The sequence below is a fragment of the Passer montanus genome, unplaced genomic scaffold (genome assembly GCF_014805655.1).
Source record: "Passer montanus isolate IOZ18808 unplaced genomic scaffold, ASM1480565v1 scaffold41, whole genome shotgun sequence".
In the NCBI taxonomy this organism is placed as follows: domain Eukaryota; kingdom Metazoa; phylum Chordata; class Aves; order Passeriformes; family Passeridae; genus Passer; species Passer montanus.
In genome coordinates this window covers 6,703,496-6,720,967 of record NW_024368930.1, presented here as the reverse complement: position 1 = coordinate 6,720,967, position 17,472 = coordinate 6,703,496, and the positions used below count along the sequence as shown (strand labels likewise).

General features: G+C 41.6%; 1 protein-coding gene across 3 annotated transcripts in view; it reads right to left on the bottom strand.

Moving 5' to 3' along the window:
• Positions 1 to 17,472, bottom strand: part of ZBTB46 (zinc finger and BTB domain containing 46) — a 52,156-nt gene that overhangs the window by 28,998 nt on the left and 5,686 nt on the right. For all 3 annotated transcript variants that reach the window (XM_039719471.1, XM_039719470.1, XM_039719472.1), the window contains exons 3-5: positions 16,046 to 16,173; positions 14,187 to 14,325; positions 6,684 to 7,653 (exon numbers count right to left, since the gene is read on the bottom strand). In XM_039719471.1, coding sequence (XP_039575405.1) covers positions 6,684 to 7,653; positions 14,187 to 14,240 — 1,024 coding nt within the window. In that variant the 5' untranslated portion in view covers positions 14,241 to 14,325; positions 16,046 to 16,173. The remainder of the gene's footprint in view (positions 1 to 6,683; positions 7,654 to 14,186; positions 14,326 to 16,045; positions 16,174 to 17,472) is intronic.

Here is a 17,472-nt window from a genome sequence, read left to right as displayed (position 1 = left end):
ATAGAATTTTTGTTAAAATACTGAAAGCTTCTTGATTTCTCACTTGTAATTTCAAAATAAAGAACCAAAAAAACGGTAAAAAGTTTTTGAAAAGTTGAGATCTCCCTAAAGAAGAGCACAGAAAACAAATAAAATAGCGAGAAGGGCACTCGAGAGAGGGGAAATGCCTCTGATCTCTGGAGTTCAAGCAGATTAACAGAATCAGAACTGCGAGCACGGGGAGGAGGAAGAGGAGGAGGAGGGCTTGGGAGCCTGGGGAAAATGGAATGCAGGGTGGGGAAAGGAAACAGACACCGAGCACTGAGCTAAAGCTGGTTTAGGGTGGAACCATTTTAAAGCCAGGGTGTAGCCAGGGAGTAAGTGTGTCTGGGTTTAAAGCAATGATTTTAGTTTCCAAACTTGAAAATAACCTGACCTAACCCTTCAATAACAGCAACTCCAAAGTTACTCCTGCAAAGATTGTATCCTAATAGCTCCATTAGCCTGTAGCCGTGGAGATACACAGAACCTGAATTATTCACAGAGCACCCTCTGCAAAATTCTCAATATGGACACGGATCAGTGGGGTTGGGGGTCAGGGATTTTTTTTTTCCCCTTTGGTTTTGCATTTTGAGCAACTCCCAGCCAGCTCCATGCAGCTTCAGGCACACCAAGAGTTCCAGAGAGGGTCCAGAAACCTGGGCAGCTCCTAAGCCCAAGGAATGCAGGCTAAGCCGATTTTGGGCTAAGAAAGAATTCAGGGGGTGGCACAAGAGCACAGAGCTGTAACCCCTCCATGCCTGGCTGCATCACTGGTCACCAGGCTATCAAAATATCTCCCCTGCAAAACCCCCTCAATTGTAGCGAAGATTTTAACACCTTGCACCTTAACTGCAATGTCATGGCTGTAAAATAAGGTAGGAAAAATGCAGTAATTAACTTAATTTTCCAAGTGGCAGGCAATTTGTAGTTTACTATTACCTACCCTCAAAAATACTCCAACACCTTTCCAATAAGCTGTTTTAATCCAAAACATCTATCCTGCTTAAAAAGTGATCTTGCCAAAATGAGGCATAAAAAAGGTCTAAGCAACAAACTAAAAGTAGGAAATTATTAAAATCCGAGCCTGTGTTGAGTTTTAGGACATCAGACATTCATCTGACAACTGAAATTTTAGGCAGCCCACCTCTCAGTCATGGCTGTAACAAACCATTAAAACACCTGAGGTTTTCCCATTGCAACCAGGACTCAGGCCATGGCAGGTGGACTGGAGACTCCCTCTCTTCAGAGCAAAATCCATTTAAAGGAAGAGTAACTGACTGTATTCTGTCCCAGTGACTTTTCTGGCTGGATTATTTCAACACTGCCTGCTTCCAAAACTTCTCTTAGCACCTCCTTCAATACATTCATTTTTTTTTCTTGTAGAACAAAGCAAAAATCTTCAGGAGTTCCTTAAACACCTGAATCCTGAGTACTAACACTCATCTTCCCCCCCCTTTCTCATTTTGCAAAATCTGGATTCCTCTGGTTGGACCAAGACACTTGCCAAATACCACAACGGGAACAGGGGAATTTTCAGGGGAATTACTTATTTAATAATGACTTGCAAATATGAATCAAGGGAAGATCTGAAGATTTGCATTGACAAAGGGACAGAGTTACAAGAAGCCCAGTAGCTTGCTAAGAAAAAACAACTTTGTTTCAAGAATAAAACCATCTTGTACTAAGGCAATCCACACATTCACCTGCCTGTACTCAGGTCCAGAGACCTCACCTGCAGAAACTTCATTGAGTTCATCTGGAAGGAGCTCTTCCTTGCCTGCCTCTGAAGCCTTTTGCAATGTAAGCTCCCTATGTGATCCAACTGTTCAGCATCTGTGCTCCCCAACAGCTCCTGTAATCATAATTTGCTCTCTGGAAACCAAGACAGAAAAAGGGATGGGGAATGTTGGCGACACCAGCTGTCCCCTGATTCCTGGGGAGCAGAGCTCCTGCAGCAGCCACACGTGTGGCACTGGAAAATGAGCAACTTCAACAGCTCCTCACCAGGAGGGAGGAAACTTGTGCATAATTAAAGATTTTGATGGGGAAAATGTTAAAGGAACTGTGAGCTCTGCAAAGTCAGAAGGATACAGTGAAGTCCTGCCTGTCCTTCCCATGGAGGTCACTAGTCTGGGCTTACTCAAGTTCTGCAGCTCTTCTTAAAAGAACACAGCAATTCCAATACATGTATTAAAGGAAAGAAAAGAGGTCCCAAACTGTGGCGCCTTTAGAAAGGGCTGCTCTGTTTTTAAAATAATTAGCTTCATTTCACAGTCAATTGGCACACAGAAATTCACTTGCAGCTTTTGGGTGCAAACACTCAGAAGATGTGTGGGAGTATTTCCTTGGAAATAAATTCCTGAATCATAACTACCATGCCTGAACTAACACATTAATAAAGCCGTCAATAAATTCTCCAGAAGACACCCTTCAAGTGACAGTTTTCCATTACGTGAAGAGGCAAAACCAGCAACACTTTGCTGGCTTAACAGTGAAGATATCCATTCTCTTTTCCAAACACCACCTGATTCTGTAGTCCACGCACTCAGGATGTGTAATCCTGATAAAATTTTATCCAGCAAGGTTAAAGGAACAGAAACCTAAGGCAAATAAAGATGTTCAAGGCTCAAGACTACTTCTGAATTTCATAAGCATTTTTGATACGAAAACTAACAAAGACTAAAAACCATGTTTCTTTAGAAAACCTATAAAATTTAAGAAAAAGACATAAAATAAAAGGCAGACCTGTTCTTTTGGCAAGTCCATGAAGGAAATTCTTCTTGGCTCAATTATGAAGAAAGTTATTATTTATAAAAGCCCATCCTTCAGTTTACTTTGGAGAACTGCTGCTTCAAGTTAATGTGTCTTGATGAGGAAAACATATATATGAATGTTTCCTACAAGGAATGACAGACTGACATCCTGAACAACCCAAACAGGATGGGAAAGACAAAATCTGATGTGTTTGATGCTAAACAGACAGTCCAAATTAATAAATAGAGACTAGCATGAAAAGATGGTGCTCATCAAGCTTTGTGCTTGACTGACACCACCCTGAGAAACTGAGAGCTGAATCACAGCCCCAGTCCTGCACCTCAGTTTTTCATTTGCATTCTTCTGCAAATCCCATTTGATCATTCTTTCTTGGATGAAAAAGACAATCTTCATGGCAGACATCAACAATCTCTTGCTATTTCCATTATGTTAGATTACCATTAATAAGATTACCTCAGACACTCCTTTTTATTTTAATCTCCTATGTTGTCAGATTCCAAAACTCTCAATAGCACCCTACCAGCATATGGGAAATCAATGGATTTGCAAAGAATTTTCTTACCCTTTCAATTTAAATAAAACCTGTGTCTTTTTTTGAGATGTCAATGATTTGTATTTAAATAGTCTACTTAAATATCTGGGACACTTTAATACACCTGCCTGCACTGATAAGAATGTTTTTCCCACTGATAGCAGCACTACTGCTGAGTGTGAATGAGCTAAGTTGTTTCAAAAGCAAAGTTTCAGTAACTGCAATGTGCTTCTTTGTAACATAACAGGAATTAAATAATCCTATATATAATAGAGGTGTAGGAAGCATATTTTTCATCTGTCAAAATCCTGCCCCAAATAATCACTGAATTTAAAGGGTGATGCAAGGGTTACTTGCAAGTTTCCCCTTCCAAAACGCTGCTGAAATGCAGTGCTGCTTGCATCCAAGACCAAAAGAGTACCTCACACAACTTCACGAGGAAGACTGAGCTTTGAAGAAGTATTCTCCTGAATCAGCTTTTGCATTTCCAGAATTCAGTGTCTGGGTTAGCCCAGCAGTAGAGAGGCATTTGTAAACCACCCCAGTGAACCCAGCAAGAGCTTTCAGCCTTAGCAAGCAGCACCTTAAAATAACTGATAGGATCAGAAAAGGGAACGAGCCTTAAAGAACAGAGAGTTCTAGGTAACTTTCTTTCCTCTCAGTTACTTCTGAAAGAACATCCAACACCCATTTCCTCAGTGAGTGAGTAGCTTTCCATCTTAGCTGTGTACATTGCTGATAGGAACACTTCTACATAAATGAGGAAAAAGAGAGCCCCAGACTATGAAGTCTGTTTTAAAAAATGAAACCTGACATGATTAAATCAAAGACAACTTCAAGCTGAAATTTAAGCACAGCCCAAATACTTGTTACAAGTGTCTGCACTGCGTCATTACCCATTTGCACACAAGAAAATCAATTATTCTTTACACTTAGGAGTCAAGTCTGCAACACCCCTACAGCACTGCTGAATTCTAACAGGAGAAGGAAGAATCTGGGGTACCAGAATCCAGCCTAAGCACTACCCTGTAGCTCAGGATATGAAGTTTGCTGGAAAAAATCTCCCATCTGCTGGATATGGGAAATACCCATGCAAGAGCAGAAGACCCTACTGCTTGCAGGGCCCCAGACAGGGATGTTTTTGGGGTAGCAGGGTTGCTTTCACCCCACAGCGAAAGAGCAGCAGCCTCACCTGAGTGCCCATTTGATTTCCCCCAAACCACAGGTTTACCACACGAGAGGCTGCCTGTGGACAAGGTGTCCAAGGTTAACTGAAACTGAACACGTATGGATCTCAAGTCCTTTGAAATCACACTGAAAAAGTCCCCAAAGACACCACAACCTGACCTACAAAACAGGCAGGGCTTGCAGAAACAATCCCTGCTGCTAAGCCCACATGCACCCATTCCACAATTTCAGGCCCCACGATGCAGAGGAACCTCCCTGTCCAGCAGGGCAGAAAGGAGAATTTCACCTGCATTCACCTCTCCAGATGGCCAGGCTGGGGAGCCCCACACCCCCACCTTGTTCCTCATGGGCACACTGCTCTCTGCCAGTTGCCACTGCCAGCACAGGCAGCCCCCAAACCTGTTCATTTTGGACAGCAAGAAGTCTTGCCATTTTTTCCTTTTTTGCCATTTTTTCTTTTTCCTTTACCAGCACTACTGGAATATTGAAACTCTTCCCCCAACCACCACCATCCAGCTGCCCTTTTCCCACCACTGAAACCACCTCCTTTATTGGAAACTGCATTTAAGGCAAGATTTGGAACAAATAATCTGATATGCCTGCTGACATGCTGTCTCAGCACTGTGCTGAGTCAACCCCCCGAGCCATCTTCCTCTCATCTGTGAGCAGCCACTGCAATTTAATTCCCTAACAATTAGGAATTAAATAATCCAAGTTTCATTCAGCTTCCAGTAATGCAGTCTCTTCTGTTGTGCACTGTTCTCCATGAAGACACTCAGCTTTCCAAGAGGATGAGAGCTGCAGCTCTGTTTGTGCAGCCACCCCAACACGTCTGGCTCACTCCAGGTACCTGTCCAAACCCACATCCCTCAGACAGCACAAGTGATCCAGCTGCTTTTATGGGATGCCGTGGAAAATGAAAAATAGCTGCATGAGAACAGAGACCAAGCAATCCATGCTGAGTCTTCACTCAAAACAAGGATAAAATACATGCATTGCAAAAATTGAGATTCTTCATAAATCACTGTTGCCTTAAATTATCTCGCATTTTTCTTCTAACTGACGTTGTTTAGATTTTATCATCAGCTAATTAGAATAATTACATGCAATTATCTTGCTGCAGCAGATAACCATAAAACACAATAAATCTCAAGATATTTGCAAAGTTACTGTTCAATGAAAACCACATTTAAACTCCAGTATGTGAGCAACTTCAACCTTTTTCAGCCCATAAAGACTTTTAAGACTTTCAGTACTCTTTGTATTGGCTTTTTTCATCCAAATTTGGCAACATAAAAGTCTATAATCTCACACACCCTTCTCCTGGCTGACTTGGGCTCTGCTAAACACAGGCTAACTCACAGCACAGACTAAGTTCTTGAAATCAGCTTGAGAGAGTTTACTAACACACTCCCATAAGTCCTTAGAAAAAACCACCAAACTCCTATTCCTGTATCTATTTATTGCCACAGATTAATGAATCAAATGGGCTAGTTATTTTGAGACAAAAAAATAACTACTGAAGATTCAAAGAAGTCAAGAAAACAATTTTCTTGCTGGCTACACACTTCAAACACAGCCACTCGTCTCAGACCACAAGCAGTCACACATCAAAATACACTTGAAGCCATAGTGATGCCTCAGAAAAACATGTTGTTCTTGAGAGTTACTGAACACTTATCCTGCCATTACCAGCAAGAAGCTATGGTGGTTTTCTCACCCAAGAGAAAGTGACACCTGAATATCAGGAAATTCTGAAGATGCTATCAGTAAGACTAAATTACACCTGCGTGTGTGGTGTAATTACCTCATCAATATACAGTGAAAGGAAAATTCTTCAACCTTGACATCAATGTCCACATCTGCTAAAATAAATTCTTTTAACCTTTCCCTCATTAATTCCAACACTTAGCGGTGGTTTTGGGGTGATTTATGTCATTCAAAGTCAAAACAAAACCACCACTTTTACTGGAGAGCCAGCCTCCACTGGGGCTCCCGACTGTACCACACCGTGCTTGGTGCTTCTGAATTGCTGGCAACTCAAATTTCTGTATTTTTGTATTTCTGACAAACTCCTATTTCAGAGGCTGATAAGATCATCCCATAAACAGATCTAATTAATTCAACATTTTCAGTTTCATCCCCAAAAACTGGAAGAATGACTTACCTGGGTCTCGACTGCTGTACGGCCATCCTGAGGCAGGTAAAAGGGGCAGCACAGGGGAATTTGCCCTGCTGTCATCCTCCACTTGCTGCGTAATATGTCTCACAGTTTCTTTGTTTTTCCTGTTCTTCCTGCGGCCCGTGGGCTGCCAGCCATCCCCCACTCCTTGCTCTGAGAACCCGCTCTGTATTGCACCATCCTTGGCAGAGTGCAGCTCACCCCCTCCGTAGTGGGACGGTGACACCTGCTCCTCTTTGATACGCAAAGACCCATAGCCCATGTCACTAGCCCAGAGAGACTGGGACGAAACGTCTTCGTGGCTGTCTGCTTTTGGTTCCTGATCCTCTTTCCCATAACTACTCCCTCCCTCGTGGCAGCTGGCAATGGCTGAGTCCCCAGAGGAGTTTGCTGGGCTCGTTCTCCGAGCCAGCCAGGGGGATATACTCCTGCCAGCCACCACCGCCGAAATCAGAGCGTCCGTGCTGCTGCTGGAAGGGGCTCCCAGCTCGTAATCAACGAGGTCCTCCGAGGCATCAGACTTGATGCTTATGTCCAGAGCTGCTTTGATGAAGTTGTGACAGGCCTGCACGATGTCTGTCATCTGCAGGTAGCTGGCGGCCGACATCACCTCGATGACGTTCCTGCTGGTCAGCGCCAGGTGTGCGGAGTACATGAAGTCAATGATTGCCTTGAAGCCCTGGGCGGTGACGATGTCCAGGTGGGTGACTGTGGCCTGGTCAGAGGTTTTCTGCACCTGGCAGTAGAGGGTTTTGAAGTAGCGGCTGCTCCCCAGGAGGACGTTTTTGTGAGCCTTGAAGATCTTGCCCTCCACGATGATGCAGACGTCGCAGAGGATGCCGTGCTGCCTCTGCTCGTTCAGCTCCCGCAGCAGGTGACGGTAGTGGGAAGCAATTTCCATATCTTCCTTTCGGTTATTCATCTGGAGATCTTTATGTTTCCTCTTCCACAAGTCCTGCAGGGGGAAGGAAATGATAGGATTACACAATCCAAGACAAGGCTGAGACAAACCCAAACTCTTGTTTTGGTTGTGCCAAAAGAAGCAACAGGTTCATCTGGGAAGAGTGCCACAAATGAGCTACTGCCTGCAATGCCTCCACATTCATTACAAAATGCACCTTACTTTGGCCAGACTTCAAATAATTTACATTAAAAAGGACTAGATTTGAAGCCAATCCTCCAGTAGCTCATAACATCCCAGAGCAAATGTTTCTTTAAATTACTGCAAACTTGTAAAAAAAACTCATCTACCATCTGAAGTAACCAGAGAACAACAGCTGTCAGTTTTTACTGTGAATTTGTTGAAGTCTGGTTTTGAAAGAGATCCTGCACTTGAAACCATGCTCAGATGCCCACAGACTACAGAGGGGCACACTGTAACACATTTTCCTCGAGGGAACAAGCATTGTGTGTAGCACACAGAGGAGCTGAAATCCTCAAACAGCAAGAGCCAATTGAACCCAGCATTTCCCTTGTTATACTCCTGTGGAGGGGCTATAAAAATAGTTTAGAAGTCACAAGAGCAACAAGCAAATCCAAGAAAAGTTTTAAGTCCCCATCCAAACTAAACTGGCAATAGATCACAACTACAAAATTAATGGTATTTGAAGCTGAACTACTTACAAGCAATACTTTGCCATAAACATGTTATTTCCTTGCTTTACATCTCCAAGTTTCCCCCACAGCCACCCTCAGATACTGTGTAGAGAATTTCTCATTATCACCCAAAGAAAGGATCCTTATGACCAACATAAAGCTGAGAAAAATTCACAGGGCATTTGATCACTTTTCATAAAATTTGGCAGTATTATCCAAAATAAAAGGCTAGCTGGTGCCAGCAGCAAGGTATCTTTGAAGTTATGCTCTGGATTATCCTCCTCTTACACCCCTAAACAGAAAAAAGGTCCTAAATGTTGACAGCAATCAGCAGTGTGAGGATTTTCAGATCTAATTTTTTCCAGTTACTCTTTCTGCAACTCCATATTTGCCTTTGATGTCACAGCTTTACAAATCCTCTGGCATTCAATTCTGCCATTTTCTCTAGCTTATACCACTTTTTTTGGAACTTACTACCCAGATTTATCTACCACGGAACAGTGGTTTAATGGCCCAACTATTTAAGAGCACCAAGGTAAAGGATACCTTACTCCTTTCTCTCAGAAGCTTAAAATTTGTTCCAATATAAAAAGTGCCAAGTGTAGAATTGCTGTGAGGATCCACATGTCAACACACAGCTGTAAAACTGGACCCACTTCCAAATGTTATTATGTGCAGGCACACTCATCAGAAGCCTGGGTTTAGGCTGCTTATAAAAACCAAACCTCTGAGGTCGTACAGCCTGGAAGCACACATGGTTCAGGGTTAGCAGGGGCATTAAGGAGGATGTTTCCAGCCTGGAGCTCCTTTCTAACATCCACAGAGCTCACACACAAGCTGAGCCCCATCTGCCCAAACAGCACAGCCGTGATTCAGGAAGTTTCCTTGGCACATTCAAGAGTGTTTCCTGGGCTGTGGAACACACATCCACAAGTAGCCTGCCCCTTTCCCCTACCCTGTGCTATTATTATCATTGTCAGGAGCAAAATAGCTGCAGTTTAGTCACTGTGGGCTAGAAAAGCACCTCCCAGCCCACAGAACATCCGTGAGGTGGGATCTTCTCCTAGAGAGGCACCTGATGATTCAAAAGTTCAAGCCATGCAAGACTGCTCCAAGCTCCTCCAGTTCTGCAAGGATGGAGCTGCCTCTCTGCAGCCCCAAAAATCCTAATTTGCAAGGCCAGCTGGTCCCTGATCATTGAGAGATGTTTGCTTCCCTCTAGAGAGGAAGGACCTTCCTGCCTGCAACACAGGCAGGCTGAACTGTGTTCATCCATTTCAAACCATGTAGCTTTTCTGCAGAATTAAGCACAGGATGCACAGAGAAGCCAATCTCTTTTTTTATATTTTTTATTGAACTGGAAGAGGTCAATACCAGTGCAGCTGCACACACCTATTTACCACAGAAATCTGCCCAGAGACCTCAAACCAAATCCTCACCCAGACACCATCTCTGTCTCAAATAAACAGAATAAATCTAAGAAAATCAAACCAACAATCAGGGTTGGGGAGTATGGAAAGAAAAATAAATTAATTTTCAGGTGTTTGGCCTGCAAAGGTTGTGGTGGCACCAGCCAGCACAGCAATCTCTCTAATCCAGGCTCTGGAGGTGGCTGCCAGCACTTCCCAACATCTCCATGTTGGAAAGAACCACCTCTTAAGGCAGAGTGACAGTTCAGTTTTGTCTTTATTCCAGAAACCACTACTGCATCTACTTTTAGGAGCTGAGGAGTCAGCTTAGTCCCCTTAGGAAATATGAATTGCCACACAGGATCAAGTGAGCTGTCCATCACCAGTCGTGTCTCCAACAGCTGCCATATCCACACAATTCAGGGGAAGATGTGAGAAAACCTCAGAGCCCACACTGAGGAAAGGGCCAGAATGTTCTGGATATGGCATTTCCTTCCACTGTTCCTTCCTGGATGTTAAAATCCATATTCCAAGACACGAACTCCCTGGAACTGTGGGGAGGAGGGGCAGGAAATCTCCTGCAAGGATAATTTTCTCTCCCTCAATTTCATACAGATTAGCATCCAGTATTTGTCAATGTCTCCACTTGCTCTTGTGAATTTATGGCACAACGTTTTTCCTTCTTCAACTGGAAATATTCTTCAACTGGAAATGGTATCAATTCCTTGAGATTTTATTTCTTTGCTATCTCATACATTTATTCAGTTTAGTTCATTGGGTCAGGTCCACCCCCCACTGATAACAGTCCACTTCAGACACATCTTGTCCTTTTTTAAGCTGCCTGTGGCAGAAATACAGAATTTCAAATATGTCTCTTGCTACTTTTGGTTTAGACTAGAGCAGTTTGAGGTTTAGGCATTGAGAGGGATGGAGGGATGGAGCTCTTGCTCATCTCTTTAGGAAATAGAAGAGAAGGTCAGAGAAAAGATATCAGTGAATTTTTACTAAACACAAGAACACAAAAATCTCTGCAAGGCTCCTTTCTGACCACTGAGGTGTGCACATTACAGCACCTTCAAGCAAGCAGAGAGGTGGATACCCCTGTGTTCAGTGCAATCAATAAAATGTAACAGTTTCCAAATCAGGAATTATTACTGTAGATGTCTTGATCTTCCTCTGTCACAAGGTCTGCTCCCTCACACCCATCACTCCACATCCAACATCTGTCACAGCATTGTACCTTTTAAACAAGAGGTCTTCAGGGGAGAAAATTAAATATGCCTCAAATTCAGAGGAATTAATTAGTTTTCTGTCTACCCATGTCAAACCAGAACATCCGTTTAATGTCAAGGATCACTAGGGAATTACTCCAAGTTAAATTTAAGGCAATTTGCTAGTAGTTAAAAATTCAGGAAGCTTTAAAACCCCGTTCTCTTGTGTTCCAATTTCACATGCTGTTTTGTGGCTTGTTGATGGTTTGTTTTTCTTTTTTTTTTTCCTTTCCCTGGTAAGGATATTTATTTCCACTTAAAAAATGTTGTGGAAAGATTTCTTCAGAAAAGCTGAACCCTTCAAAACTCTGTGGAAGCACAGTGAAGATGGAATAAACTGGAGATTTCTTAGAAACAGACCTCAAAGATTAATGATGCATTTTTTGGTTTATCTCAGGTCTTCTCAGTACATGAAGGCTTTAAAAGTTGAGCATCTACCAGAATTCTTTAGGCCACATGGCCACAACACAACTTTCCAGGAAGCCACTGAACCAGGAAAGCTCATCGGAAGATTTTCCACAAAATAAAACTGTAGCAGATCAGGCTTTCTTCACAAGCCAGTTCATAGGCAGTACAGTAATTCAAGTCTATTACTCCTCCAAAAAGAACTTTAAAAATATGTCCCAAACCAAATCACTGCACTTAACAGCAAGAAGAACACAAAATGAGCAGATTTAAGAGTCACTTTCATGCAAACTTCTTTCAAGATACAGGCTTGCTTTTATTTCTCATATCAGCAAACCCTGGTCTTGAAGTAAGCATTAATAATTTATACAATCTTTAACCCTAGCTAGAGTGAACCTATGAAAGTGGTTTATTTTGCACTGTCAGAACAGTTATTTAAACATGAAAACGGCACACTAGGATTCTAAATCACACTTCACTTCCCATTGGAAAGGTTTCAAGAAGAGTAAATATTTATTTATTGGTAAATTTCTGAGCCCAGGAACGAGTGTCTTAACCAAAACCTTAACATCACTAAAATTAGGGGGTACAAATTTGTTGCATCAAAATCTCAGTGCATTACTTACATTTTGACAAAAAGTCCCAGATGACAAATGAATTGCACACAAAATCCTCTACAGAGCAGTCCCCTGGGAAATAGTGGGGACAAAAATAAACTTCCTTCCCTCAGAAAGAAAACAGGGAAAAAAAAGGCCTGGAGGTTTGTTTTTTTGTTGTTGGTTTTTTGTTGGTTTTTTTTGTGGGGGGGAGGTTGCTGTTGTGAGGATTTGTTTGGTTGGTTACTTTTTTCTTTTCTGAGAATGTAAGTGAACTGAAGATTTAAACTTCATCTGTATCAATTTTCTCAGCATGTTTCTACACTTAAAACCAAGGACCAAAGGCAAAGAGCACCAAAATGCTCACTAGTGCACTCCTCCACCACTCTTCTCCCTAGAGAAAACATGCCAACTGGAATTTAACCAAAAATGTGTTGTTTCCTCCCCCCTCTCCCTTCAGAGAAAAGTAAAAACAGATTAAGGAAGAACTCCAATGCTTTATTACACAAAAACCCAACAAACACACCCCACTTCTCTGCTTCCCCTGTGTCCTGTCCATGTTTCCACTCCCAAGACATTCCAACATTTTTAAAATTCCTCTGCAAAGGAGCTCTGTAAGGTGAGATTGGGCTTGAAATGCTTCCTTGCAAAACAAGACACAGTGTGCATGCAAGTTTCACTTTTATCCCGTTAAAGGCAACAGAAATGCACAGGATTCCTACTCTGCATCTGCCCTGTGCTGAAAAGAATGGAGAACAAAACCCCTTAGGAACTGAAAAGGACAGTAAAGGACAGAAAAAGAAGACTCAGAATATTCATGGATGGTAACTCTCTGCAAAGACTCTGCTCAGGAGCTTCACAAGCACAAATCCCCACGAGAGCAGTGTTTTCTCACACGTGTTTGAGGAACAGCAGCACACAATTCTGAAAGAGTTTTAATTTCTTGATACTATATAACACCAAATTACATTCATGTGATCAACTTTGTCCAAAATAGATAAAAGTAACAGCTTACAGAAATTAACAGCTGTCAAAAAAAGAAACTCCTTTACCCTTTTCTGATTCCCAAAACCAATCGTGCCTTGTTTTAAGTTGGTCATTCCAACCACAGCTCTGAACTGGAGCAGAAAGAGGCAGATGTTTGTAAACAGACCAAAGCAGACCCTTGAGCCAGAGAGGTCACTCAGGGTTTCATGCAAACAACGTGCACCACTTCTCCCTGATGAGCAGGGATGGCAAGGTTTAACTGCAGCCCAGCAGTGCATGGGCCCATGGGCTGGGACTCACAGGAAGAAAATAAAAGTTTCACCATTCACCTTGAGAAGAACTACAGAAGTACAGAAAGGGCAGGGATTTGGGAGGCACGTGATTTTCAATGAACTTAAAGAAAAATACCAATTCCATTTTCATTACTGGATTTGACAGCCCCACTGAATTGTCAGTGATTGCAGGGCAAAGAGCCCCAAGCCCCTACACAAATTTATTAACATTGGTCTGATCAGGATTCACTAAAATTTTTCCAACTCCAAGCCAACATTGCCCCATCATAGAGAGAATTAAAACAACATCTGTGCTTAGGATCTGTAGCAGATACAATTCAGAAAGTCCATGAGTACAGTTCAAACAGCAGAGTAGAACACTGCCCAATTCCAGCATTTCATACCATTAAAGCTGTGTTTCCACAGTCCAAACAAGAACCACAAGGAAAATCTAACACCAACACCACAACCTAAAATAGCAGGGAATCATTATTAAACATTTCACTCTACTCCAAAACTTTAAACCGGAGACTTGGCTGTGGCCTTTCTCTTGTCAAACTATCCACCTGAAGTTATGGGTCAGCCAATGTGCAGGAGCTGGACAGCAGAAAAGGTCAATCAAAACACAGGATTTCATAGAAAAATCCATTTATTAACCATCATTAGTTCTGACAGCACATGAAGAATTTCAAGAGAAAAACCAGGACTGAAAATGAGAGGTAAGTGGAAACTGCTGTCCTCCACATTTCAGGAGGAGGGTAACTGGAATTCAAAATTTAGAAACTGTAAAGTTAAAAATTTTATCTGAAAAAAAAAGAAAATATCCAGATATGCACATTTTGCTACATTGTTATTAAAAGTAACAAGTTATTTTTGCAGACTTAGTTAATGAAAACATGTAAATTGCAATATTGAATAAATAAATAAAATCCAAGACAATTGGATTTCTTACCAGTAACAAGCTGGGTTCCAGGTCTAGTGTTTCTCCTACAACAGCTGAGGACATCAACAGCCCCAGGGCAGCACAGGTAGTGCCCTGCTCGTGACCTTCTGACAGCACTGGGGTGAACTCTTGTAGGAGAAAGACAGAACTATGACAAAAAACAAAACCAGAACAAATTATTAGCAATAAACTAACAGTGAAATGTTTTGAAGTGCTTTCCCTCCAAACTCACAGTTATGACATTTTTACTTGTGACTTAATGAATTCCAAAAAAGTCAACTCTGAGCATATCAATATATTGAAATTAATTAAAGCCTCGCTACCACTTTGTAATAATGTAAACAAGAGTTACTTCTTAAAGGTATGGGAACAAAAAGGTCTAATTTTAGCTACTAAAACTTCAATCAGACCCTTGAACAACAGAGTTTCCTGTTTGGGAGCTTTTCAAAACATTCTCACTTTAATGACTCCTTCAAGAGACTCACCTTATCTGACCTATAAAATACTGAGCTTTAAAAGCTACCAGTACAGCTCCTGACAGAAATTTGCAGTGGAACACTCAGGAGAATTTGCTCTTGAAATGTTTAGCTGCCAGTTTCTAGTGGCTGACACCATTCTGGGTTAAGAGATCAAATAATCCCAAGATTTGTAAAGTTTTGTGTAAAATACAGATATTTAGGTGTAGTAAGACACATTTACAGACAGACTTCTCAGAGAAAACCCAAGTGCTTATGGTTATAAGGCACAAGGAGTAGGAACAGTTCACCTACACCAAGGCTTTTGTCTGTGGGGACACATCCACAAAATCTGTCATCTTATACACCTTTTTTTCTTGTATAAAACAGACCTTCTTATCTTCAGAATAGCACACACACCACACTGGCAACATTTAACATAAAATCTAACACTTCTGAGTCTACTTTATTCAAAACTTCATATTGTTAGCCATAATAAAGTCCTTTTTGATCTCTGCATTTCAAACATCTTCAATACACAGATTAGCTCTCTTAATGAAAATAAGCTATAAATCAATACTGGTGATTTCAAGACTGACCTTCTGTAGTAACAGATTGTGAAAGGAAACACCAGAAGATAAAAAAAACTAAGAAAGCTTTTCCAAAACAAATTAATGCCATTGTAGAAGGTGAAATAAAATACCTAATAAACAAACAAAGTAATAAGGAAAATCCAAGCATTCTTAGGGCAAACAGCAGAACTGAAAATCTTGAAAACAAATATGACCCAATTGAAGCAAACACCAGTGACTTTGTTCTCTGTTTCTATTCTGGACTGCCAAGTCTTGCCTTTCTCTATTTCTGATTGCTTCTCCATAGCAATTGTTTTGGCCAGCTCCTTTTAGTGCTGTTATTTGGACAGTTAAGAAAAAATAAAGTGGTGAAGCGATGGAGCCAGACCAACCCAGACACATGGGAGATTACTTTGTTAGCAAAGGGTAACAAGGTGTATGTATTTCTACTTAGACATGGGGCTATTACTGTTAAATCTCTCACTTACACCTGTCCCAGAGCACAAACAGAGCCAGAACAGACTGGTAAAAATGGCAAAGCTGAGCCCTGCACTTTCTCTTCCTTGCTTGGAGCTGTGCACCTGTTTCCCTCTTGTGACCAAACAGATGAGAACAGAGTGGCTGTGATGGATGGAGGCACCTCTGCCATGAGGAAGGAGCAGAACAGCCAGAGGTATTTCTCCAACTTTTGCAGATGACCAAGACTTCTAAACGAGCCCTTCTTATAATTAAGTCAAGTTTTATGAAGCAATGTCATCTCTCATAACAACATTTTCTCCAAGTCCCCTTTCTCTTTCCTATACCACATGACACAAATATCTTTGAAATGCCGAGAGCTTACCGATACTTGAAAGTGTTTCCTGTCAGCAAAAATAAACCTTGCAATGTTTCACAGCTGGAGAGTGCATGTTTCAATGAAGAGAGGAGAATGGTCTCTGGTGAGAAGCTCCAGAAGGTTCATCAGACGTCCTGTGTTTGGGAATGGAAAGAATAGGAGGCAAGAATGAAAATCCAAATTTTAACTCAATACAAAGCCCTTCAGTGTCACATAATTACAAGCAATGTTTAAAATAACCACACGTTTACAACACTGTTTGCCATTTTAACAAGAAACATTCTGATATATTCTTGTAATTAATCACGCAGGAAAAAATATTTAGCCCTGGTGTTAATGTAAAGAAGGAGTTTAACATACCAGTATTAGGACTGTTAACAACTCCTGACTAAGCTTCCAGAAGTGCTTTGAAAATGTCACTCTAAAACACCAGCAGTTTATAAAAGGATTTTAAAAAAAATTAACAACATTGTTTCAGTTGACATGTAAGTTTCAGTTAATGTTAATGTTCAGTTAATGTTTCTGTGACCTCTGCCACCCACACGCTTTAAATGGGGTTGGAATTAATCTACCCTCATGGTTAGAGTGACTCCCCTCCAAACCAAAATATTTGCCTAAGGTTACAGAAAAATCATGTGTCCATGTTGTGTGAAAGGGACAGATTTGAATTTTATTCCCATCCAGCTCGACTGAATCACAGCCTTCAAAAGCCAGCACGACCCCCAGATTTTAACCACCACACAGCATCCACAAAGGTACTGAGGAAAGCACTCTGCTTCTCTTGCAAATATTTAAAAAAATTAAAAAACCAAACAGACAACACAAAAATGACGATGTAAATAACTAACAGAAGCTTTACTTTCCATGCCTGTAAAAGCTGTGCACCTGAAATACAATATTCCAGTGGGTAACAAGCTGCTAATCCCACAGGATGCACCTTTGCACCAGGGCACAGGTGTGCGCGCCCAGTTCCAGCTGCTCGCCTGCAGAAATATTTCCACTGCACTTGGATTTCCTCTGCATTTCCCTTATTCATTTCCCCAGAACTTCCAGCTCTGTCCATCTGCCTGTCTCCCATCCTCTCCCCATGCTGGTACAGTAACAGTTGCTCAAATCATTCCCCTATTTTTGATCTCTGTTCTCTCTCTCCTCTGGTTGCACCAGGGGAAGAACAGACCCAACACGACTCATGTCATGGACCCTGGAGAACACAGCAAGAACTTGGCACAACTGGTACAGGGTACCAGGCCTGAGAAGTCTGGTGACATCAAAAAAAAAAAAAGAATTTAGCTACAGATATATCTGCTAATCTAGCAGTGAAGATTAAAAAACAACCTGAAAAATTCAAATGCCTGTGGCTCATATGACACTTACCTGTCCAAGTGCCACTAGATCTCCTTAAGATCTCCTACAAGATCTTAAGCTTTTACTTT